This window comes from Theropithecus gelada, chromosome 3, assembly GCF_003255815.1.
Source record: "Theropithecus gelada isolate Dixy chromosome 3, Tgel_1.0, whole genome shotgun sequence".
In the NCBI taxonomy this organism is placed as follows: Eukaryota; Metazoa; Chordata; class Mammalia; order Primates; family Cercopithecidae; genus Theropithecus; species Theropithecus gelada.
Window position 1 is genome coordinate 167,428,531 of NC_037670.1, and position 24,765 is coordinate 167,453,295.

The 24,765-nt window shown below is 53.4% G+C and overlaps 2 protein-coding genes across 2 annotated transcripts in view; one reads left to right on the forward strand and one right to left on the reverse strand.

Annotated features, from left to right (window-relative positions):
• The window catches only part of EPHB6 (EPH receptor B6), a 9,132-nt gene extending 993 nt beyond the window's left edge, over positions 1–8,139 (forward strand). Inside the window, exons 2-16 of the mRNA XM_025380741.1 lie at positions 342–406; positions 677–1,445; positions 2,173–2,328; positions 2,661–3,017; positions 3,182–3,306; positions 3,686–3,848; positions 4,669–4,783; positions 5,058–5,110; positions 5,301–5,420; positions 5,551–5,798; positions 6,032–6,205; positions 6,851–7,000; positions 7,241–7,434; positions 7,554–7,709; positions 7,821–8,139. Of these exons, the coding sequence (XP_025236526.1) occupies positions 342–406; positions 677–1,445; positions 2,173–2,328; positions 2,661–3,017; positions 3,182–3,306; positions 3,686–3,848; positions 4,669–4,783; positions 5,058–5,110; positions 5,301–5,420; positions 5,551–5,798; positions 6,032–6,205; positions 6,851–7,000; positions 7,241–7,434; positions 7,554–7,709; positions 7,821–7,929 (2,954 nt within the window). The 3' untranslated portion in view covers positions 7,930–8,139. The remainder of the gene's footprint in view (positions 1–341; positions 407–676; positions 1,446–2,172; positions 2,329–2,660; positions 3,018–3,181; positions 3,307–3,685; positions 3,849–4,668; positions 4,784–5,057; positions 5,111–5,300; positions 5,421–5,550; positions 5,799–6,031; positions 6,206–6,850; positions 7,001–7,240; positions 7,435–7,553; positions 7,710–7,820) is intronic.
• A 108-nt stretch (positions 8,140–8,247) lies between these two features.
• TRPV6 (transient receptor potential cation channel subfamily V member 6) lies at positions 8,248–23,428 on the reverse strand. The gene is made up of 15 exons (XM_025380743.1): positions 23,078–23,428; positions 15,426–15,523; positions 15,148–15,270; positions 14,644–14,781; positions 14,240–14,338; positions 13,909–14,084; positions 13,257–13,403; positions 12,655–12,867; positions 12,267–12,353; positions 12,091–12,167; positions 11,678–11,843; positions 11,265–11,331; positions 10,633–10,901; positions 9,424–9,530; positions 8,248–9,041 (listed from the first exon to the last, which is right to left on the reverse strand). The coding sequence occupies exons 1-15, from the start codon at positions 23,203–23,205 to the stop codon at positions 8,759–8,761; spliced, it is 2,178 nt and encodes a 725-aa protein (XP_025236528.1). The 5' UTR covers positions 23,206–23,428; the 3' UTR covers positions 8,248–8,758.
• Positions 23,429–24,765: the final 1,337 nt, after the last annotated feature.

Here is a 24,765-nt window from a genome sequence, read left to right on the forward strand (position 1 = left end):
GTGGGGAGGGCGAATGGCGGGACCCGGGGAGGGGGCGGGTGCAGGGGGGGGACCTCCGCCCAGCCCCCCCCACCCGGGGAGAGAGAGAGAAACCCCCCCAAAAAAAAAAAAAAAAAAAAAAAAAAAAGAGTGAAGACATCAATAAACGGAAAGGCATGGTGAGGATAATGAAGACCCACATCAGATTTGTCAGAGAAAGGACCCTGATGGACAGCGGTGCTCCTGCTGGCAAAGACATGGGCCCGGGCGGGGCATTCTTTTGTTCCCGGTGGGAATAGAGTACGGGCTGGCAGTGCTGGCTGGAGGCTTGGCCACTGTGTGCCCCTCTTATTTCTGGGCAGAGGTATTGCTGGACACCACCGGAGAGACATCTGAGATTGGCTGGCTCACCTACCCACCAGGGGGGGTGAGTGCCACTCTCATTCTGAACCTGAATCCCTTGTCCCTGCCCCTCCCTGTTCCCTGAAGAGTGGAATTCATGAAGGAAACCCTGGGTGAGGATTATGGGAAAAGGATCCCTCCCTCTAGAGCACCAAGATTTCAAGATATCCCCTATCTGCTTTACTTGTCATTAATTTTAAGTCCCATTGGAATAGATATGTCACCTTCCCTATACCCTCTACCTAGCCTTGCTTAAGCCAGGAGCCTCTAAAGCTTCTCCTGCCCCTTCCTGCAGTGGGACGAGGTGAGTGTTCTGGACGACCAGCGACGCCTGACTCGGACCTTTGAGGCATGTCATGTGGCAGGGGCCCCTCCAGGCACCGGGCAGGACAATTGGTTGCAGACACACTTTGTGGAGCGGCGCGGGGCCCAGAGGGCACACATTCGACTCCACTTCTCTGTGCGGGCGTGCTCCAGCCTGGGCGTGAGCGGCGGCACCTGCCGGGAGACCTTCACCCTTTACTACCGCCAGGCTGAGGAGCCCGACAGCCCCGACAGCGTTTCCTCCTGGCACCTCAAACGCTGGACCAAGGTGGACACCATTGCAGCAGACGAGAGCTTTCCCTCCTCCTCCTCTTCTTCCTCTGCAGCGTGGGCTGTGGGACCCCACGGGGCTGGGCAGCGGGCTGGACTGCAGCTGAACGTCAAAGAGCGGAGCTTTGGGCCTCTCACCCAACGTGGCTTCTACGTGGCCTTCCAGGACACGGGGGCCTGCCTGGCCCTGGTAGCTGTCAGGCTCTTCTCCTACACCTGCCCTGCTGTGCTCCGATCCTTTGCCTCCTTTCCAGAGACGCAAGCCAGTGGGGCTGGGGGGGCCTCCCTGGTGGCAGCTGTGGGCACCTGTGTGGCTCATGCAGAGCCAGAGGAGGATGGAGTAGGGGGCCAGGCAGGAGGCAGCCCCCCGAGGCTGCACTGCAATGGGGAGGGCAAGTGGATGGTAGCTGTCGGGGGCTGCCTGTGCCAGCCTGGACACCAACCAGCACGAGGAGACAAGGCCTGCCAAGGTGAGACCCTACTCCTCTTGCACTTGCCTCACACCTCCCACCCACCGGCAGCCTTTGGGCTCCTCTTCTGAACACCCCAAAATTCATTTCATCTGCAAAAGTCAGGAATAAGCCATCTTAGGAAAGGACCCCTATTTTCCCTAATTTTATTTCTTAAAGCACTCAAACTTGCTATCACCCACTTATCTGAAATTTCTGGAATCTTCTGGAGCCTTTCACGGCAATTGCCTTCTCCTAAGTCTCCAGGCCTAAGAAGTGATGGAGACCAAAAGGAGTTTAGCTCCAGCTCCAGGGTTACTATGGAATGGAATCCTTTGGTTCCCATTCGCCCTTCTGTTGGGAGGGTCCCTGCCTCGCACGGCCAGGTGACAGGGACGCAGGTAGAGGAAGGCAGTGGATGGCAGCTAGGGAGAATGACTGCAGCAGCAGGCCTCCGCAGAGGGAGCTTATGCAATAAGCCGGGAACACCCACATCTGGCACTGGGCCTGTCTGTAGCCCCCACGGCACCTCACTTTCTCCATCCATGGAAAAGCAATTCTGTCCCAGCAAATGGCAGAGGAAATCTCTGCCTGAGGGAAGACAGGGTGGGGTTCAGTCTTGGAAGAAAAGGAGAACCAGCTCTGGGGAAGAGAAGGCTGCGAGGATAACTGCCTGCTGTGTGTTGGAAGCTCAGGGTGGGTGGACAGAGGGAGTGTGACGCCCCTACTCTCCTCTCTGCCTCCTCAGCCTGCCCACGGGGGCTCTATAAGGCTTCTGCTGGGAATGTTCCCTGCTCACCATGCCCTGCCCGCAGCCACGCTCCCAATCCAGCAGCCCCAGTTTGCCCCTGCCTGGAGGGCTTCTACCGGGCCAGTTCTGACCCACCAGACGCCCCCTGCACTGGTGAGTTCCTCACCCAGCCCTGCAATGGGAAAGAGACTGGGAGAGGGGCCAGAAGTTCGGGGAGCAGGCAACACTGGGGGATCTTTGCATTTGGAGTGACTTGTTTTTCCCCTGTTTTCTTGGCTTCCTCCCCTCCCTGTCCCCCCTCTTTTCTCTCCCTGACCCATTCTCCCCTGGGCCCACATCCTGCCTTTCTGGGCTACCACCACCCCATGCTCTTCTGTCTCCTCCCCTCTGGGCCACCCACCCTCCCCTGGCTCCTTCCTTCCTCAATCACCCCCATGACTCCTGCCCTCTTGGCCCTTGGACTACCACATCTTCCGGCCCCCCAGGTCCTCCATCGGCTCCCCAGGAGCTTTGGTTTGAGGTGCAAGGCTCAGCACTCATGCTACACTGGCGCCTGCCTCGGGAGCTGGGGGGTCGAGGCGACCTGCTCTTCAACGTCGTGTGCAAGGAGTGTGAAGGCCGCCAGGAGCCTACCAGCGGTGGTGGGGGCACTTGTCGCCGCTGCAGGGACGAGGTCCACTTTGACCCTCGCCAGAGAGGCCTGACTGAGAGCCGAGTGTTAGTGGGGGGGCTCCGAGCACATGTACCCTACATCTTAGAGGTGCAGGCTGTCAATGGGGTGTCTGAGCTCAGCCCTGACCCTCCTCAGGCTGCAGCTATCAATGTCAGCACCAGCCATGAAGGTGAGCCCTTTTCCTTGGCCTTTGGGATTCCCTGCCTCTGCTCCTTTGAGCCCCCTTCCCTACTCCTGATCTCCAGCCTGGTCCACCCCTGACGCCCTCCCCTCAAGGTTGACCCTGCTCCCAGTGACTCCTATCCCCCTAATAATTTTCCTTTTGCACTCTAGTGCCCTCTGCAGTCCCTGTGGTGCACCAGGTGAGCCGGGCATCCAACAGCATCACAGTGTCCTGGCCGCAGCCCGACCAGACCAATGGGAACATCTTGGACTATCAGCTCCGCTACTATGACCAGGTGCGCAGGAGGAGTTGGGGGTCCGCAGCAGGGCCGGCAGGAGCTCACAGTCCTCACGGTGGGGGCCAGAGGCGACCAGGTGCACAGGAGGAGTAGGGGGTCCGCAGCAGGGCCGGCAGGAGCTCACAGTCCCCACAGTGGGGGCCAGAGGTGACCAGGTGCACAGGAGGAGTAGGGGGTCCGCAGCAGGGCTGGCAGGAGCTCACAGTCCCCACAGTGGGGGCCAGAGGCTGAATGGGCAAGGAGAGGTGCCCAGAAGCCTGCAGCACTGGGCATGTGTCTGAGAGCCCTGTCAACCAGGGATGGTGGCTGGGGGCCTTAGGGGCAGAAGCAGGGGCAAGAGGGGGCCAGGCAGGGAGTGAATGGCTGTTACCCCCAGGCAGAAGACGAATCCCACTCCTTCACCCTGACCAGCGAGACCAACACTGCCACCGTGACACAGCTGAGCCCTGGCCACATCTATGGTTTCCAGGTGCGAGCCCGGACTGCTGCCGGCCACGGCCCCTACGGGGGCAAAGTCTATTTCCAGACGCTTCCTCAAGGTGAGTGGGGGTAGGGGGCCGGATGGGCAGGTAAAGGCCCAAGTGGGTAGTGAGGAAAGGCCCAGGGACTGTCTGGCCTTGAACCCTGGCCCAGTGCTTTCCAACCAGAAGTTCTGTGGGGAAGGAGAGTGCCTTTTGCTCAGCAGCTGACCTAGGGGCTCCTCGGGGAGGTGGGGAGTTGTAGGGGTATGTATGCATGCTGTGTGTGGATGTGGGAGGGCTGCGGGCGTGTGTGTGTGTGTGTTGTGTGTGCCTGTGTGTGGATGTGGGAGGGCTGTGGGCGGGCGTGTGTGTGTTGTGTGTGGATGTGGGAGGGCTGTGGGCGTGTGTGTATGTGTGTCCCTGTGTGTGGATGTGGGAGGGCTGTGGGCGTGTGTGTGTGTGTGTCCCTGTGTGTGGATGTGGGAGGGCTGTGGGGGTGTGTGTGTGTGTGTTGTGTGTGCCTGTGTGTGGATGTGGGAGGGCTGTGGGCGTGTGTGTGTGTGTGTGTCCCTGTGTGTGGATGTGGGAGGGCTGTGGGGGTGTGTGTGTGTGTGTTGTGTGTCCCTGTGTGTGGACGTGGGAGGGCTGTGAGCGCGTGTGTGTGTGTGTGTCCCCGTGTGTGGATGTGGGAGGGCTGTAGGGGTGTGTGTGCCTGTGTGTGGATGTGGGAGGGCTGTGAGTGTGTGTGTGTGTGTGCGCGCCTGTGTGTGGATGTGGAAGGTTTGCAGCATGTGCATGCGTGTTGTGTGTGCCTGTGGTGTGTGTGCGTGCCTGGGCACATGAACAAGCACCTATGAGCCACCTGGCCCACCTGTGACCCTGTCGGCTGGTCCCCCAGGGGAGCTGTCCTCCCAGCTTCCGGAGAGACTCTCCTTGGTGATTGGCTCCATCCTGGGGGCCTTGGCCTTCCTCCTGCTGGCAGCCATCACCGTGCTGGCGGTCGTCTTCCAGCGGTGAGTCCCCACCCCTGCCCAACTCTGCCCAGCGCCATTAACTCCACAGCCAAACCTCAAGTCCTGCCAAGTCTGGAGCCCCCAGCAGAAACCCCACATGGGTGCTCCTCCCATCAGCCAGCCCCTGCACGGGGCCCCATGTGGAGGTGGGCAGGAGGGCCAGACTGGTGTCCCCCTCCACAGACCAACTAAAGAGCAGTCTGTGAGGGTGACAAGGGGGCAGCAAGGGGGTGGAAATGGGAGCGTCATCCCCGGTCACCGTTTTGTCCCTCAGGAAGCGGCGTGGGACTGGCTATATGGAGCAGCTGCAGCAATACAGCAGCCCAGGTGGGGATGAGGAGAAGAAATGGGTGGGGCTGGGGAACACACGGGTGGGGCACATGGCAGGGAAGGCTGGATCCCCCCAAGATTGGGGGAGCTCGTTGGCACAATCTTCTGGAGGTAAGTGGGCATGTCTGGGGTGTGTGGCCAGCCCTGCTTGCACAACTCACTCAGAACATACTCCACACTCCTCCAGGACCTGGGGTGAAGTATTACATCGACCCCTCCACCTACGAGGACCCCTGCCAGGCCATCCGAGAACTTGCCCGGGAGATCGATCCTGCCTATATCAAGATTGAGGAGGTCATTGGGACAGGTACAGCAGGGGCAAGGCAGGGATCAGAGCGACGGGGCTCCCTTGTGGCCTCCCCTGGCCAGTCCCATCCATACATAGCCAGGACGCTGTGAGCCTTGATCCCCACCCCAACCTCCACCTATTCTCCCAGGCTCTTTTGGTGAAGTGCGCCGGGGCCGCCTGCAGCCACGGGGACGGAGGGAGCAGACTGTGGCCATCCAGGCCCTGTGGGCCGGGGGCGCCGAAAGCCTGCAGATGACCTTCCTGGGCCGGGCTGCGGTGCTGGGTCAGTTCCAGCACCCCAACATCCTGCGGCTGGAGGGTGTGGTCACCAAGAGCCGACCCCTCATGGTGTTGACGGAGTTCATGGAGCTTGGCCCCCTGGACAGCTTCCTCAGGGTCAGTCCAGCCTGGGTGAAGGAGGAGGGTCCTGGGGTCCAGGAAAGCTTCCAGGAGACAAGGTCCTATATCTTTGCTTCTTACCACCCCACCTTCCATGGTCTCTGTCCTTCCTTCCCAGGCCATTTTCCGATTCCACACCCTCCCCCTCTCATGCTGTTGTCTGCTGTGCAGTATGACGAGGTCTCCCTGTCTCCAGTCACTGACCTCTGCCCCCTGCCCCTGCCCCTCAGCAGCGAGAGGGCCAGTTCAGCAGCCTGCAGCTGGTGGCCATGCAACGGGGAGTGGCTGCTGCCATGCAGTACCTGTCCAGCTTTGCCTTCGTCCATCGCTCACTCTCTGCCCACAGCGTGCTGGTAAATAGCCACTTGGTGTGCAAGGTGGCCCGTCTTGGCCACAGTCCTCAGGTGAGAGCACAGCCTTGGGGGCACATGCCCCAGCAGGTGCTGGGTGGAGGGGTGGTGAGCCGGAATCCGGGGTGGGCACCTCAGCTGGGATGTCATAGTCCCCGAAAGGAGGGAGGCTCTCCTGTGTAATGGGGGAGATGAAAGCCTAGGTGACCTCAGGGACCGAGACAAAGAAAGGGGATGAGGGAGGGGAGGAGACCTGCAACAATCTAGAACTACCCCCTGTCCTTCCCCCACTGTGGAGATTACAGAGACTCCAGAGTCAGCACAGCTGGGTACAAATTCTGAACACTCTCCTCTCCGGCTCTGTGACCTTGGACAAGTTCACTTTCTCTAAGCCTCACCTTCTGCTTCTGTGAAATGGAGATAATATCATCCACCTTGAAGGGTTGTTATGAGGATTAAATGAAATGCTTGATGTAAAACCCTTAACATATCTGAGCACATAGTAGTTGCTCAATAAACGTGACTATTGCTTCTGCTTCTGTGAAATGGAGATGATATCATCCACCTTAGAGGGTTGTTATGATGATTAAATGAGATGCTTGATGTAAAACCCTTGACATATCTGAGCACAAAGTAGTTGCTCAATAAACGTGACTATTGCTATGATTATTACTATTTGCTTTTGACTCTACCCCTCAGGGCCCAAGTTGTTTGCTTCGCTGGGCAGCCCCAGAGGTCATTGCACATGGAAAACATACAGCATCCAGTGACGTCTGGAGCTTTGGGATACTCATGTGGGAAGTGATGAGTTATGGAGAACGGCCTTACTGGGACATGAGTGAACAGGAGGTAAGCACCGACCTAGACACTGCTGATTTCCCACCCCGATCCCCCCCTGGTTGGAACATTCTAGTAGGACCTCCATTCTCTACTCCATTTGTATTCTAAGATCTCATGGCTCTTGGATTCCATATATTTGAGTTCCTTCTCCTCATGTTCCACCAGATTCCAGCCCACCCTCCTACCCAACAAAGTACTTCCCTCTACTAACAAAACTTCCCATCATCATAGTCTTCCTCTGACCCCCAGGTACTAAATGCAATAGAGCAGGAGTTCCGGCTGCCCCCACCTCCAGGCTGTCCTCCTGGATTACATCTACTTATGTTGGACACTTGGCAGAAGGATCGTGCCCGGCGGCCTCATTTTGACCAGCTGGTGGCTGCATTTGACAAGATGATCCGCAAGCCGGATACCCTGCAGGCTGGCGGAGACCCAGGGGAAAGGTCTGGAGCTTGGGGCTAGAGTCTGGGAAAGCCAGGGAGGGTAGATGCAAACCTAAAGAAAACTGAGGAGAGGGGCTAAGATGAAGAGACCTTGACCCTGCTTGCCCCTCCCCTCTTAGGCCTTCCCAGGCCCTTCTGACCCCTGTGGCCCTGGACTTTCCTTGTCTGGACTCACCCCAGGCCTGGCTTTCAGCCATTGGACTGGAGTGCTACCAGGACAACTTCTCCAAGTTTGGCCTCTGTACCTTCAGTGATGTGGCTCAGCTCAGCCTGGAGTAAGCAGGGAGTGGTGGGGTAGGGGGCGAATGCTCTGGGCCACTGGCTGGGGGTCGTACTGGGGATCTCAGAGAAGCTGGCCCAGAATTGATCCCCTCCCTCCCAACCAGAGACCTGCCTGCCCTGGGCATCACCCTGGCTGGCCACCAGAAGAAGCTGCTGCACCACATCCAGCTCCTTCAGCAACACCTGAGGCAGCAGGGCTCAGTGGAGGTCTGAGGCCACGGCAGCGTGCCGGGAAATGATGATGCCCGTGACTCAGGCCTGGACACTGGTCCGAGAAGGGACATGTGGGACGTAAGCCGGGCTCCAACAGCCTCTGTGAGAGATGCCCCACAGCAAACCCAGCCCTCCCGATGGCTGCATTCCCTGGTCCTCCGCCTCTCCACCAGCCCCCTCCTCATTAAAGGGAAAGAAGGGAATTTGCAAGTTCGGTGTGGTGAGGCCTCAGTCTGCAAGGAAGGGTGAGGGAGGCCTCGAACAAGGAACAGAGGGGTGGGGCGGGCAGGTGGCACCGCAGAGATGCAGAAGGGGAGCTGGGCAGGGATCCGAAAATGACTTTATTGAAGATGGAGTTGGCAAGACCTAGCTCCACTTCACCCCACCCCCGGAGCCTTTCCTGTCTCCCTCACTCACATGCTTTCCACAAGCTCTGCACCTCCCTGCACCTGCCTGGATGCCCTGGGAAGGGCACTCTCTCTCCCCGCTTATGACCCTGAGGTGGAGACCAAGTGCCTGAGCGGCTGGCCTGTTTTTACAGTGTTCTGATGTGCCGTGCTCCTGTCGGAATGGGTGAGGAGCAGGCCGCAGGAGAGCTCCTCACGCCCTCCCAGCCCCGTGCTTGGGCTGGGCTCCATCTGCCCCAGAACTGAAGGAGTAACGCAGGCCTGGAGCAGTGATTCTCCATGTACATTCCTTGGCATTCATGCTACTCCTCTTTCTTCCCTGGGGCCTGGGAGATGAGACCTCTGGGTGTTTGGTTTTTGTTTTGTTTGATGCTCCCAGGAAAATGAGAGCAAGTTCCGGGAAGTCAAGTGAGAGCACGCAGTCAAATCTGGTATTCCCAGCCCTCCCCGTCCTCCAGACCCCTGTTGATTATCCCACGCAGGTCTCTCCTCAGGGTCCCCTGCCGAAGCCTTTCCCAATTGGCACTGCTGCGGGAGGTACTTCGAGACACTGAGGGGGTAGGAAGGGACAGGTGGGGGCTGAAGGGACAGCCCAGCTCTAGTTTTTCCACCGAGTCTTTGTCCAAATCCTCAGAGCCCCGGGTGTGGAAGGCCTGTGCGTAGCGTTGGATCCGCTGCCGGTTGAGATCCTGCCTGTCTTCCACCCTGTGGAATGCAGGAGGACTTGAGACACAGCCAGGACTTGAAGAGCAGATCCAAGAAGGATGCTTGTCTCTTATCCCCTGGTCCCCCCATCCCTGCCATTGCTGGCCTTTTCCCTTCTGTGCAGCCATGGTGGATGCCTGGGTCACTGGCCCCTTGGCAGCTAGGCCTCAGGAAGCAGCAGACTCTGCCACAGGCTCCCTGGATGCTTTGAGAAATCCAGGCTCCAGACGGGACCCCTTCCTCACCAGCTCAGTCAACAAGCATAGAGCCTAGGGAGCATACAGGCCTCCACAGGGACCCCAGGAGCAGGAAGCTGTCTGAGCAGAGGGATACCCTGCCGATGAGGCTTCTCAGGGGACACCTACCCCCGCATGTCACTCACCGCAGGAACCAGCGGTCCCCTAGGCCATACTCCCGTCCGCAGATCCCAGAGCGAGGCCACAGGCAGCGAGGCAGCTTCCGCTCCAGCATCACCGTGGTGGCCACAATCTGTGTAAGGGGACAAAAGGGGAAGTCAGAGATGGGGTTGGGTGCAGACAGAGGAAAGAGAGCTGCAGATGGAGAAGAAGGCAGGAGGAGGAGAGGATGCGGGGCAAAGGAAAACAGTCTAGCAATACCAAGGAAACTTGGGAGCTCGTGGTTTCCCCAGGGGTGATGAACTACACCCCTGGATCTGGGAGGTGGGGCAGCCTTTGTTGACCATCTTCAGTGGGAGAGAGTTGATAGAGCTTGAGACCAACAGTTCTTTACCCAATGGCCTGACATCCGTGATGCAGCCAGGCCAGAGGCAGGAGAAAGACAGAAGGCGGAAGCCCCATTCTCAGGAGCACAGGCACCAGACAAAGCAAATAGAAAGGACTCTTAAGGGCTCCCAGATATTTTGACCCTACAGACATAAAGGCCACTTATAAATATAAACATCCCACTTAGAATATCAATGTATATTCCTGGAGAAAATATTTTTCTCAGCGAACCTTATTTCCCAGCTGAGTTTTTCCACTCCGTTTTCTACACAGCACAATTAAATGCCTTCCAGTTTGGGAAATTTCCATTATTTTGCTGAAATAATTTTTTTTAGATAAATTATTTTCTAGGTGTTTTTTAAATGAGGATTTGATTCATCTCATGGTCTTCTCTCCCTATTTGAAGATCTGGCTGAAGATAGCTTCTGCTACTATAGGTAGTTTGGGTGGCATTATTTTTTTTTAACACATCCAGCTTTCCATATCAAATGTTGCAGACTTAAATATCATCAAGAAGACTTGATACTCCAGTTTTTATTTGGGAACAAAATGTACAGAGTGCAGTTTTAGCCACTGTTAGTTTTCTTTTATTTTTTGTTGATTCCTCTAGAAAACACTGAGCTTTTAACTGTTGAGAGAACTGTGAGGCATTCTTCTCAGCGATTCCAGTATTGCCTGGTTGAATTGCTAATCAGTGCTTCTGTACATTTTGCATGATTTTGCTTGCTTTGCCACAACTGTCCAAACATAAGTGGGGTGGAGATATCCTGCCTCTCTCTCAGCTTGGCAGGTTCCTTGGTAGGAAGGTGATGACTTGCCCTAACCCTCCCAGCCACCAGGGGGCTCACCTGGGCCCTCCACAGCTCATCGCGCTCATGGGCCACTCGCCAGTGAGTGTCGCCCATCATGGCAATGAGGAGGTTGAGCATGAGCAGCGTGGCGATGATGGCGAAGGCAGCGTAGGTGATGCTGTACATGAAGGGCAGGTCCACGTTGTAGTTGGCTGGGCCATCAATGATGGTAAGGAATAGCTCGAAGGTGCTGAACAGGGCCATGGGGTAGTCGTAAAAGTGGCCCAGCTCTTCGGGGTCCTCTGTCTGGAAGATGATATAGAAGGCTGCTCCACCCAAGGGGGTGAGGGTTACCATGGCAACCATGCAGACGACCAGTCCACCCTGGGCTCTGCATCCATGTCCATCCTGGTCCCTTCATCTCAATATCATCAGCTCTGCAGTGCTCCAAACTTTGGGTTTTTATGGTCCCTAGTTTTCTATGAGCCTCATCTTCTTGATCCTAAGAGCCACCTCTCCCTAACACTCTCAATTTTTCTGACCTCTGGAGGATGTCCCATCCTCTGACATCATATGGTCTCTTCTGATCTCTGCATTACTCCTCCTCCCCAAGTTTAGCCAGAAACAGTGACCCCTAGACTTTCTCTTCTCCTCCCTGCCTTGGCCCCTGGTCCTGGATAGATGATTACCTGAAGCAAAGCCCAGGATGACCACAGCCATCAGCCAGCAGAATCGCATCAGATCGCCAAAAATCATCTAGAGGGAGCAGGAGGCAGAGAACATCTGCACACATTCCCCAAGCAGTTGCCCCATCCAACCTCTAATAGGTCTAACCCCGACAAATCTCACAGCTTCACCCTCCAGGACAGGGATTGGCTATCTATGGCCTGCGGACCAGATCTACCTGGCCTGTTTTGGTGTGGCCTTTGAACTGAAAAGGGCTTCTACATTTTTAAAGGATTGTTAAAAAAGAAGAAAAACATGCAGTGAGGCCATGCGTGGCTTGCAGAGCCTGGAATGTCTACTGTTCGGCCCTTTATGGGACTGTCTGCTGACTGCGGCTCTGGGGCCTTTCTCTAGGGAGCTTGTGGGGAGGACTGACCTTCTGGATCATGATGGTGAAGGGGCCTAGCATCTGGAATCCTCGGGCGAAGTACATGACGTTGCACCAGCCCAGCACGAGTGCAAAGGACATGGGTACCACCTCCCCGCTGGCACTGATGAGCCGCATCACCATGGTCACCAGCACCATGAAGGCATAGGTGATGCTGGGGGAGCAGGGAGGAGGGTGATGAGGGGAGGGCTGGGATGATCCTGGGGACCTGACAGCAAGAATATAGCTGGGAAAGTACCCACACACGCAGATTCAGCCTCTCCACACTCAATGCACAGGGTCATACACATAGCACTAGAGAGGGGACTCTGGAGCTAAGGTTCTTGAGAGGTCAGGAATCCAGGGAGTGGAACTGGAGCCCTGTTGAGGGAAGGGATGGGAGTAAGAGGAAGGAAACTCACATGAGGACATGGAATGGGCCCCCAAGGATGGTCTGTCCAAAGAAGCGAGTGACCCCCATTCTGAAGATGTCTGGAATCTGAAGAGAAGTCAGGGAGACACAAAGGCACTCAGATACCGGAACTCAGTCTGGATTCCTGGGGCAGACAGTCTCACCCAGATTCCATCCACACCTCACCTCTACCAGCAGGATGATGATAGCCCCAATGACAGTCACCAGCTCCCCCACCAGCCGGATGTCATCCTTAGGGGTCACATAGGCTTCCTGATGGGGGAGAAGAATGGTCAAAATGCTCAGGGCTTTCAGGCATCTGCCCTGTGTTTCCATGGTGCCCAGGGTCACCAGCCTCAGCAGATTCTTTTTAATCTGTTAGGTTTGGCTCTTCTCAAACTCTGCTCTCAGAGTAAGAGCGTATGTGTGTTTCTGTGGGCATGCATTTGGAGTTTGTGCCCAAATATTTGAGATTAGAGCAAGGGGAGAAATGGTGTGAGGAAGGGAAGGGACACCAGTCTGAGAACAGAGAGTCAAGTCCTGCCCTGCTGATCTGCTCCTAAAAGGATGTCACCTGAAGTAGCTTCTGCTGTAAGAGTGTGTTGTCCCGGGGGCTCGTGCGGTTATTGGTCCTGGGCTTGAGGGGGCGGTAGATGCAGCAGATGGTGAAGCAGATGATGTACAGCAAGTATATGGCACCCAGCATGCAGAAGTATGGCCGCCCGTACCGCTTCCACTTGAGGCTCACCAGCTCCTTCACTGGTGTCTGGTCCAGGATCTGGCGAGCCTGCAACAGAAAGAGAACAGGCAGGGCTGGGCGAGGTGGCTCACGCCTGTAATCCCAGCACTTTGGGAAGCCGAGGCAGGCAGATCACAAGGTCAGGAGATCGAGACCATCCTGGCTAACATGGTGAAACCCTGTCTCTACTAAAAATACAAAAAATTAGCTGGGCCTGGTGGCGGGCGCCTGTAGTACTAGCTACTTGGGAGGCTGAGGCAGGAGAATGGCCTGAAGCTGGGAGCAGAGCTTGCAGTGAGCAAGGTCGCGCCATTGCATTCCAGCCTGGGTGACAGAGCAAGACTCCATCTCAAAAAAAAAAAAAAAAAAAAGGAGAACAGGCAGCTCAGAGACCCTGACACCCCTCCCCAGACACAGCCTGCTGTGATGAACCGTACCTCCCGCTTCTTGGTGGTGATGATAAGTTCCAGCAGGGACTGCTCATCCCCTGAGGAGTCGATCTCTGTGAGGTCATATAGAGTCGAGGTCAGTGGCCCATATGTCCACTGGGTGTGCTTCCGCTTCTGCATCAGGTGCTGGAACATCTAAGGGAAAGTGAAGATGACTCAGGAGCAGTAAGCAAAGCGGACAGTCACAGAATGTGGATAGGATGCATGTGCAGGAGGATAGCACCCCTGGAGAGGGTGGCTGCCCTTTCATTTGGATGACAGCCTTTAGAGGGCAGAAGAACCCACATTCACAGTGATGCCCTAGGTTCCTCATCCTCTCCCATGACTCCCTCCAGAGCTTGGAAAGGAGAGACGAGAGGCTGGAGGGCCCTGCTCTGGGGGCTGAAAGGGAAAGGTGGGCTGGGGCATTGCAGATAATCCCAGCTTGGGATCTAGACTCTGTAACCCCCAGTGCCTCAGGGGGAAAAGAGTGGGCAAGAAAGAGAACAGGTAACAAGAGTAAGAGGGGTTGAAAATTTTTTATGAGTTGAGAGTGGGACCTAAGCATCAGGGATCGTGTTCACCTCTGTTTCTCCCAGGGCCAGCAGGATAGTTTGAGGGTCATTAGAAAGACACCTCAGGGATGGGGAGTGTCTCTCACCACAGTGTTACCCTCCACTCCAGCCAGCTTGAAGGGGGTGAGACCCTGGTGATTGGGCACGAGGTCCAGGGGCTGCAGGTGGTCCCCATGTCTGTCGTAGGACAGCAGCAAGTTGTACATCTGGCAGGCAAAGGTTTTGTTGGGCTGGAGGATGAGGATGTGTAACACTGTGTTTCCTGGGGAGGACACAGGGTATCATGTGGCCACTGGCCTAAAGTCCCTGATGTCCCCATCCCCACCCTGGGGTCTTCCTGAAGGTCCCAGTCCCTCTCCTCACCCTGCCCCTCGCTCCCTGCAGCATCTCAGCTCCCCTCCCCATCCCAGCTCTTACCCAGGGAGTCCTGGGCCCGGATGTCAGCTCCATGCTCAATGAGGAGCCGCACAATCTCCTCGCTGTTCACACAGGCAGCAAAGGACAAAGGGTGCTCCCCTGTGGACACAGAGAGATCCATGGCAGGAGAGCACAGGATGGCAGGATGGGGTGGGCAGTCTCCCCCAAGTGACAACCTTCTCTTCCCCCACATCTCAGCTCAGGGCCTGGGGACAGTTTTCATGCAGAACCAGAGGGAGGGTCGTGGGGTAAATTGGCCTCTAACCTAATTAAGCCCTCAAAGGATTGTTCCTTCCAGCTGCCCAACAGATACAGCTGAAGGCAGGATCCTCCTCTGCCTGGCCCTGCTCTGCCTTGCCCACCTTTCCAACCTGCCCGTCCTCCAAGCCCAGACCTGCTCTCACCAAAATAGATGAGGTTGTGGGGACTACGGCGGAAGGCAGTGCCTGTGGCTCTGGCAGAGACACTGGCCCTGCGGGCAAGCAGGGCTCGCACCAGGTTCACGTTCTGGTTCACAACAGCGATGTGCAGTGCAGTCTGACCTGGCCCAGAGACAGCTGTCAGTCAGGGGTCTGTCCCCAGGATCCTGCAGGGGGTCCCTCCCATATGCACCCCTGGTCTCTTTCCCTCGGGGGCAGCCTGGGATGGAGAACAGGGAGCCCTCGGGTGTTCAGGATTCCCAGGGGATCCAGCTGCTGCCCATCTCTTCCTCTTCTCTAGGCCCCCTGGCATTTCAGGGGGCAGGCATGCTAGTGATGGGCAGTCAGGACTGACACAGAAGGGAGGCAAAGAGAAAAGAGTAGGAGGCTCAGATCCCCTTTGTCTTTCCCAAATTATCCACCAGAGACTGACTTGAAATACCCCATCAGCCACTCCTGCTCTTCACCCCAGGCCCGTGGGCCCCTCACCCTCATAGAGCTCAGATGTCATGGGCTCAAAGACCAGCTCCGGGGCAGCCTCCATCAGCACCATGGCGGCCTCCAGGTTGTCATAGAGGGCTGCTATGTGTAGCGCCGTTTCCCCCATGGCTCCTGGCATTTACAGAGAGGTGGGTTATATGGCTTCCATGGGACAGGGGATTGGGGACAATAGATTCAGAGGCTAATAGCACAAGGTCCTGGGCACTCCTGGGAGGCCCCATGTGTGGGGCTCACCTAGGAGATCATGCTGCGTGTCTGCTTCTTACCTCTCTGGTGCACCTTGCAGTCCTCATACTTGAGCAACTTGTTCAGGGCCTGGACATCATTCTCTTTGGCAGCTAGAAGGAGAGGAGACTCCCAGATCCTACAAAGGAATGGATAGGAAAGCTGGAGACAGTAAGCATACCTAGCTGTGGAGGGAGACACCCTGGCTTGACTCCATTATACACAGAGGTATGTGCCTCAGCAGCAGGAACCTCAGGGTCTTCAATCAAGGCAGGTGGGGCCATTGATGTCTTTTCTCTTTACAGTCAGTAAATACACATCAACTTGTTGCCCATTTTGCGCGCGTTTGAGATTGTCCATGCCTGGTTTCCTTCCCCCTCCCTCCTGGGGTCCTGGGACCAGAACATATCATGTGTGAATGTATTATCAGTGCATCTCAGGTACAGAGGGGAGGAGTTCTATTTAGACATGTGGCTTACCTGCTAACTAGTTTACCCCTGGAGTGGTCCTGTTTTACCCTCACCAGGTGCCCTGAGATTGCCCTCCAGGATAAGCCTTGTTTTGCATGGACCGAGGAGTGCAAGGAATTCCTGTCTCATATTTGTGGAGGAAGTCATATGCAGAGGCTAGCAGGATTTCTCCTGGTGCACCATCCTCTGCCTACTCAACCTTCTCAGCAGAACCCTTCAATACTGGTACTTCCCTCCCAACAATAGCATCTTCAGGGCTTAACACAAAAGAACAGTGGACCATAAGAACTAGCCTGGCTCCCAGCTTCCCTTCCTCCTAGGTGTTCGTTCATTCATTCATTCATTCATTCATTCATTTTCTGTCTCTTCCTTTCTGTCTCTCGTCTTTCTTCTCATATCATCTCAACAGCCTTCCTTCTTAAAGTGGACCCCTGGATCAGCAGCAGCACATGAGCCCTTACAAGAAATGGAAATGCTCAGACTGACCCTTCCACCTAGCGAATCCAAATCTGCAGTTTGAGATTTCCAGCTGATTGCTGGGCATATGAAAGTTTGAGAAGCATTGCTCAAGTGATCCTTGCATGCAAAAACCAGTGGCAATAAATCAGACACAAGCTCAGGGGGCTGAGTTTCCAAACAGCTCACATTAAAGTTGGCGAAGCAGTGTTCTCCATCATTTTCAGACCAGCTATCTAGAGGACTTTAGGTGCTAGTTTGTTTTGGCTATTGGCCCCTAAGACATAAACTATGGGCAACAATGATAGGTGCAGAGAAAAAAGAGAATCCAATCTAGAGGATTCATTCATTGAATTTCATGTCAATCTGAATGTTCCCATTCTGCCCTCTTCTGACCCTTCTTGGATTTACCCAATTTGGGATTCATGGATCAGTTTCTTTCCCTGAGTCAGATTAGTCTCTCCTTATTATCCACTTCTCGCTTGTTTTAGGCAAAATTGTCTTCTCTGACTCCCCAGATCATCTCTTTATTCTTATTCCTACTGTGTGCTAAAAAATCTCTTTTAAAATTAGAACTTACCCCAACTAAGACACATGGGTCCCTTTGATTCAATTTTCTCTCTTGGCCTGGAGCCATTTGGTCTTTCTATGGGAGTAAATGAAATAACTCTATTTATCCATAATTTGACAATTATGTGACATATAAAAAGACATAGACAGGAGCTCACATTCTAAAATGCTGGCAGTGGCAAGAAATTGACTCCAGAGCTGGAGGTGGGAGGGCAATCAGAGAGGAGACATCAGCTCACTCATCTCCTCTGCCCTGCCCCCATGCACAGCAGCAGCCACCACGTCCTGTCAGTTCAACATGGAAAGCTCTCTCTTCATTCAGTCCCTACCTTCTTGCTCCTGCTAACCTTCATTAATTCAAGTCCTCATTCTCTAGCCCAAGATTAGCAAAATATTCTTTTAACCAGTTTCCCTGCACTCTATCCCCATCTATCCTTCTTGATGCTGTTGAGATAATCTTTCCAAATGGCAAATGCAAAAGTCCAATGGGTCCTTAAATGCTAAGGATAAGGAACACAGAAGCTCTTTAAGGTCTTTGTGCAACTACTTTTCCACCCTCTGCATGTCCCACCCACTCCTTAGACCTGGCATTTTGGTCTCATCCTGTCTCAGCACTGCAGAGCACACCATTCTCCCTATATCCCTATGGCTCTTTCCTTCTAGAATCCAACTCCCCCAGCCCCCAGTTCATTGTGTCTTCTGCACCGCCTATGCTTAGAAATACGCCTAGAATGGTGTAGATGCTCACTGACACCATCTGTAGAGTGAATGAATCAGCAGCAATGCCAAAAGGTGGTTTGACTTAACTGTTCCTCCTTATTATTTTCATCAGCTGCCCCCTAAGCCAACCTTCAGCAAGCATGTATAAGTGAAAAATAGAACACTTGGTATGCAAACATAGCTTCAAAACAAGTTTTCTACATTCCCTTCATCACCACCACCACATCAACCATTTGCACAAAGCTCTCCTCTCTAGATACCCTAGACTTGGGGAAAAGCAATCGCTAGCACCACACACACACATACATACAGATGCACGGAAGGCCTTCACTCTCTCCTGTGGTCTTACTTTTATTTCAGCATCTTTCACTGGGTGCTGTAATTGCTATGTATCTGTGTCTCTTCCTCTATGCTAAGGGTACTCGAGGGCAGAGACCAGCCACTAACTCATCTTTATATTCCTTCCCTGCCCTCCTCCAATATGCTTCCACATTTGTGTCCCATTTTGACCAAATGTGTGAAAGATTGATGGCAAATCTAGAAATGGGTCCGATAGAGCACGTTTTCCAAGTCCAGAGTTCTACTTGCTGTATCCTAGATGTTAGTGGTGGTATAGTCAGTGGCAGGCTCAAAGATTCCCCTTTGGTCCCTACGCATCTCTGAAGCTGAAAGTGTCCCCCATAAACCTCCATTTCCTATGAATTCATTTTTCAGCCTCTGCTGACACTCTAGTGGCCTGGGGAAAACAAAAAGCTACTGTCAGACCCAGAGTTGCTAGCATTACCAAATAAAAATACAAGATGCTCAGTTAGATTTGAATGTTAGATGCACAATTTTTTTTTAGTATAAGTAATATCACATGCAATATTGGGATACACTTATACTAGCAGCTTATTTGTTATCTCAAATTTAAATTGAACTGAGTGTCCTGTATTTTATCTGGCAACCTAGCCAGACCACACCCTCCGTGAAGAACCAGCTTATGACCCAACCCAGCAAGGTTTGTAGAGAACTAGCCTCCTCTGACTGCAAACTCCAGAATCCAACAAAAAGGGGGGCCCTGCATGTGGATGGGTTTTGAAGGTGTCCGGCCCAGCCATTACTTGCAATAACCTCATATGCCCACAAGGGGACAGCACAGAAAGCCCTAGCTCACCTGCTTGGGAGTAAGGCTGAACTCAAAACACCTGACTCTCCTGGGTGCCTGAAGGAGGTGCACAGAGCGGATCTATCCAAAGATTCCTGCGCTTGGGGGACAAATAGATTTTTCAGTAGCAACTCATCACGGGAGTTTGGATCACAACACGGGGGTCAAGGGCAGGGACATGGCTAAGCACCCTGCACAGGACAGCCCTGACTGCAAAGAATTATCCTGTCCAAAATGTCAATAGTGCCAAGGCGGAGAAACTCTGATTCAGAGGTACAATTATTCATCATCCGTTTTAGAATGAGGAGTCTTCACTGTGAAAGGAATCAGAAATATCCTATACATAAAAATGTTTTCTTATGGATCATTAAATACTCAACTAAGGGAGAAACGAAAAAAAAAAAAAAAGAAAGAAAGAAAGAAAGAAAGGTGAAGCCTTTTAAGCTCCCACTGATGAAGTAGTCAAAAGAGATTATAGAGCAAATCTGAAATTGTAACAATATGAAAGGTATTTTCAGATTCTAGAATGTTTTCTTTTACTAGGCAATTAATTATAATAAAATTGAATGGTCTAGTTGAACATTAGAGTGGTGAAAACCCAACTAAGGGTTTCCTGGCACAAAATCTAGCACGTTATTTCTTGAGCAAACAGATCAATGACTTCCCTCTCAGGGTTGCCTCTGGGCCACCAGGGAAAAATTCCTGACTTCCTCTCTCCATCTCCTCCACCCCATGCCCTCATCTGCTCCTCCATCCTTGTAGATATGTGCACTCTGTGCATGGGTCCAGATTGGGTTTTAGTTGCTGGAAAAAAAGGCAGGATCACAAGACTCTTGAGAAAAGTTCAAATAAGATTTTTAGAGCTAGAAAGGCCCCCAGAAATTGAGTCAAATTTGCTCATGTAACAGCTGGAGGAAGCAAGTCAGAGACAAAGCCACGATGCGTACCCCACTGGTCATTTCTTGGTTGCGATTCTCAGTGTTAATCAGGGCTGGAAGAGGAGTTAGAGAAGACAGGCATAGGTCCCACTGGTCTCACCACAAATACCTTTCCCACCAGCGAGTGTGCCCTCTGGGCAGGGCTGGTGCTGGTACACAACAGGGCTGCTCGGAGTGCATGGCTCCTTGCATTCCTGGGTGGATACAATGCTATGCGGGGGAAGTTCATGGCCCCTCTCATTCCTGCAGCATCTCACTCATTATCACTTTTGCTCTTCACAACCCTCTAACACCGGCTGAATAGTTCTCCCATGCTTCAGAAAAGGAAACTGAAGCGGCATAATCAAATCATTGCCAGAAGATCACATGGAGTTAAAGGCAGGATGCCTGGCCAAGAATCCAGCCCCAGGCTCTGACCACTAAATTATGTGGTTCTTCTAGTTTTATGGCTCCTCCTGATTTTTCTTGGAGGTTGGGGGGGCAGGCCTGCGCAGTGACCACAGATGAAGGAAAGAGCGGTAATGTGTGGGGTGGAGGCATACATTGGGCACTTGTGAGCCACCTCCCTCCAGCTCATGTTCCTGGCAGTGGGGATGAGGAAGCCAAAGTGGTTGTTTAGAGATTTGGAATCAGCTGCCATCCTAAGTGCCACAGCTCCTTTGTGCACCTGTCTATCTGCGCATTTGCAAGTAGGCATGTATGTAAGTATTTACCGTGGCAGGCGAGCACAATATACCAGAGAAGCCCAGGGCTGACTTTTCAGACCCTTGATTCACGTATTTCATGCAGGCATTTAACCCTAAGAAAAGCTCCAACAAGCATGGCATTCCCTCCAAATTGCTCCTTAGATGACGAAGTGTCAGCATATGGGCGGGAGTATGTTCAGGTTAAGCAGCCACTATGAAGCTGCCCAGGACACCCCACAGCAGCCAAAATCAGATCTCACACTTCCTCCTCTATGCTTCCAGAACACTCATTTATACCCTTCTAGTGATGTCCACTAAGCTCACCTTTAGCCCAAGTATGTGCCTGTCAGTAAACTTTGCTCCTAGGCATGAGAACTCCCTGAGAGCAGGGACTGTGTCATATTCATTTTCTGCAGAAAGGTGGAGTGCCTTATGTTCGATAAATGTGTAATGCGTTAAATATCAGGAAGTGAGAAAATCCAAGCCCAAGGGAGAGATGACCTGGAAGACATGGGAGAAAGTTGAGAGCTTGACTTGGGTCTCAACAACGTAGATTTAAGCAGAGGGGGCTGCATGCTAAGCCCCAAGAAACGTCCACTGTAGAGAGAGGAGTTTTGGGTTACCAATCATCCTGGAGAGACTCAAAGCCTTCCTTTCCCACTAGACCATCCTGTACACCATGGAATCTCACCCAATCCCACCCCACAGTTATCCCTCTGAGTCCCCTTTGGAACAAATTCAACTTCACCATTTACTTGCTCCGGGGTTCTGAGCCTGCCCCATTCATAGGGGGGTAACAGGACCCACCTTCCATTATTGTTACGGGGATGACAGAGATAAGGCAGGTGGTAGTACCTAGTACAGCACTGGGTTCTCAATCATTGTGTGCTCCTTTCTTCCATTAGCTCACCCCTCACTTGTCCATATTGTTCCTATTTACTTAGTCATCCCATGTTTATCTCAGTGCCCCCATGCCTTCTCTTTAGTTGACGGCACAGATTAGGAAACTCCCCTTGCAGGCAATTTCAGCATCCTTCTGGGAAGTGCCCACCCAAAGGAGAGTCATTGCTCTGGACACCTGATATCCAGGAAGAAGAAGATCAAGAAAGTGCAGAGGCCAGTGGGGAGATCAGAGCAGGGAGGGGGGAATCCCTCCCAAGGGTGACATCAAGGCTTTCTAGCCAAAGGCTGCAGAGGCAGCCCCCATATGATCTGAGGAAAAGTGGGGGCAGACAGGACATGCGGAAGCAGCCTATTCTCAGCCAGACTCAGCTCAGGGCCTCCACTCTGCTCTCCCCTGATATCCCACACAGGGAATCTTCACCACCCCTTCTAATCCACCAGGCCTTTTCTGTATGCTGTGCCTGGATCCCCCAACCCTGGGGTCCTAAGAGTGGGAAGAGGATGAGTGAAGCCAGTGAGGACGACCTACTCTCTAACAACAAAGCCATTCTGTTGCCCCAAGATGTCATCAGCCAAACATGTGCTCCAGTCCCCACTCTCCCAGGCCTTTGGGGTAGAGGTGGGCGGCTGGAGTGAGAGATAGGAAGGCACAATTCACAGAAGGAGACCATCCCCAGCCCAGAATCCTTCAGCAAAAGAAAACACAGGGGCCTCCAGGAAGCCTCCCTGGTCAGGCTAAAGCAGGCTCCTACTCCTGGGGACAGAAAAAAAACCCAAAGACACAAAGACTTCAGGCTTTCGTCTATGAACAGACATAGTATCTGCCTCCTTTGTGACCCAGGGAAAGCCCCAACAGGCAGGACTTCTTTCTAGCATGCCACCAACTGGGCAGGGAACTCTATTAGAGACCTTGAAGAAGAGACCACATGCAGGGATAGCCCCGAGTTCCGGTTCCCTGCTCCTCTCCGGCTCTGTACTCTAAGCTGTCATGGTGAAGAAAGCAGCACATGGGTTTAGGAAGTTTTCAGAAGCTGGAAGCAGCCAGTGAATTTCCTTAGGGCTTAAACTCTAGAGTCTCGATTTCCATCACCTGAATGCGGGAGAGCACAGGTCCTCAGAACATCTGTTATTTTGACCCACTTCCCCCACATCCCCACCCACACTAAGAGAGAGAAATAAGCCTCAAGGTTGGGTTTGAGCTTTGTGGGTCTTCATATCCCCGCAGTGCTTGGCAAATAGTAAGGCCTTGGTCAATGTCTGATGAGACAAATGCATAGGAATGGTAACTTTTTTTCACATTTTGTCTTATTTTCTGGTTCCTGGTGCCTGTGGTTCTCTCTGCTTCATTCATTCAATCGTTTACTCATTCCTCCATGCGAACATATGTATACTATGTGTTCCTGCCAGAGAGACTGTTCTAGAGGCAAGCAGTCGAGATACGGAAGGCATTGTCCTCATCTGCTGTCCTCTCTTGTCCCCTCTTGGGTGGAGGGGCTATGATGTTCTATCCTTACAAGCCCCAGCAAGGCGCCTGGCCCTCAGGGAAGTACTCACAAGAGGCGTGCAGAATTGAATTAGATCTTAAGATAGTAAACACCTGTGCCCATCTCAGCCCCATCCTCTTTCACCAGCCCTACGGGCTGAGGCTCTTGAGACAGAATGCTCCCAAGAAGCCAGTCCGGGCCTGGGAGCACCACCTGTCCAGCCAGAGGTGCCAAACAAAGATGGGAGGTGAGGGAGGGGTGAGGGGTAGAGGTGCAGGCCTGGGGAGGTTGGAAGGGAAGCAGACCAAGGGGGCTTTACCTCTTCTGCTGCAGCAGGTTCTGCTCATCTCGGCTCTGGGCCCAGGACTCCCGTCTCTGGAACCATCTGCAGAACTTGCTCCACAGGCAGAGAATTAGCCCTTTCTCCTTGGGCAGGGACAACCCCATGGGGTGTAGGGCCGGCTCCTTGGGGGCCTGAGGCCGAGGCCAGACCCTGACGGGACTCAGCCTTGGGGCCACATCAGCCCCCCCAAGGGCCGGCCCGCCCTCTCCCTGTAGAGGTCCCGTCTCCTGTCTCCTGCCTTCCTGATGAGTTCCTTGGGAGTCTCCCAGCTGCCCCAGCCAGTCTGCAGAGGGCTGTGAGTTTGTTACACTTGGCAGAGCCAGCCAGGACTCTGCAGGGCTGGCCTGTCGGGAGCTCCTCCTGGGAGTGAGCAGGAGGAGCCAAAGCTGCATGGACACTCCCTCCCTCCTCCCAAATTACCTGAGATTTAAAGAGACAGGCCAGCCACAGACCTGCCTACCAAGGGGGCCTTGTGCCAACTCCAATTCTTTCTCCACCCAGGGCTCTCTCCCTGCCCCCAGGCCAGTCACAACCGGGGAGGCCTTCAGAGAGGCTGGTGAGGCCTCCCTTGGACGTCAGAATACCCAGTGGCCTACCCTGAGAGACTCTAGGCAGTGAGAAAGGAGGGGAGGAGTCAGGGCAGGCCCATTCCCAGGGTTGAGGGCTCCCAGGAGGGAGCACCCCACTTTCCCACAGTGCCTCTTCTGCCAGCCACCTGCCTCACTCTCTGCTTCCCCCTACTTATGTCCTGGAGAATTCCATTTTCTGGACTCTTCCCGTTTCATTCTTGCCAGGCCCAAAATAGGTATATAAATTGTGAAGATTCTCAGTTCTCCCAGACTTTCCTCTCAGTCCCCATCACCTTTGGGTCAGCAAACTTTTTCTGGAAGGGCTGGTAGGAAATGTAAAGATGTTAGGTTTTGCAAGCTATGTGCACTCTTTAATGTACGTTATTCTTTGGTTTTGCTGTGGTGGTTGTTTTCTAACAACCCCCAAAGATTTAAATGCATTCTTCACTCACCAGCCAGGGCACAAAATCTAGCTCTGGGTAGACCTCCTGCTCAGGAGCTCCACAGACAGTCCACAATGCCCCATGCATGGGGTGGGTGTCCGATAAAATACAGGATACGTGGACAAATTTGAATTTTAGATAAACAACAAAGAATTTTTTAGTATAAATATACCCCACGTTTTGCAAGTATTCTATCTGGCAGCCTTCCCACGGAGGTGACATTTATTCAGCTGCTACCGTGTGCTAGGCCTTTTAACTGAGCGTTCCCAGGTAAACGCGTAACAAACCTGCAAGGCAGGTATTATTATCCACATTGTACTGATGGGAGAAACCAAAGCTCACCGTGGCGAAGGAAGTCTCCCAAGGCCATAGAGGTGGCAGAGGCAAGATTCACACCCATCCCTCATTCCAAGCCCACTTCTTTCTCCCTAGCACACCCCCTCATTCTAACTGGCCGACACAGCTTCAGAGATGTCAAGTGACTCGCACAGTCATACAGAAGAATGATGGCATTAAGCACGGCCCATCGTCTTCCCACAACAAAGAGCTCCATCATGAGCTTGCTGGAAGCTGTCGGAAAGGTCATTTAGTTCAACTTTTCCACTGGAAAGAGGCAGAAACCCCGGCTTATCCAACCTCCTGGTGCCAGCCA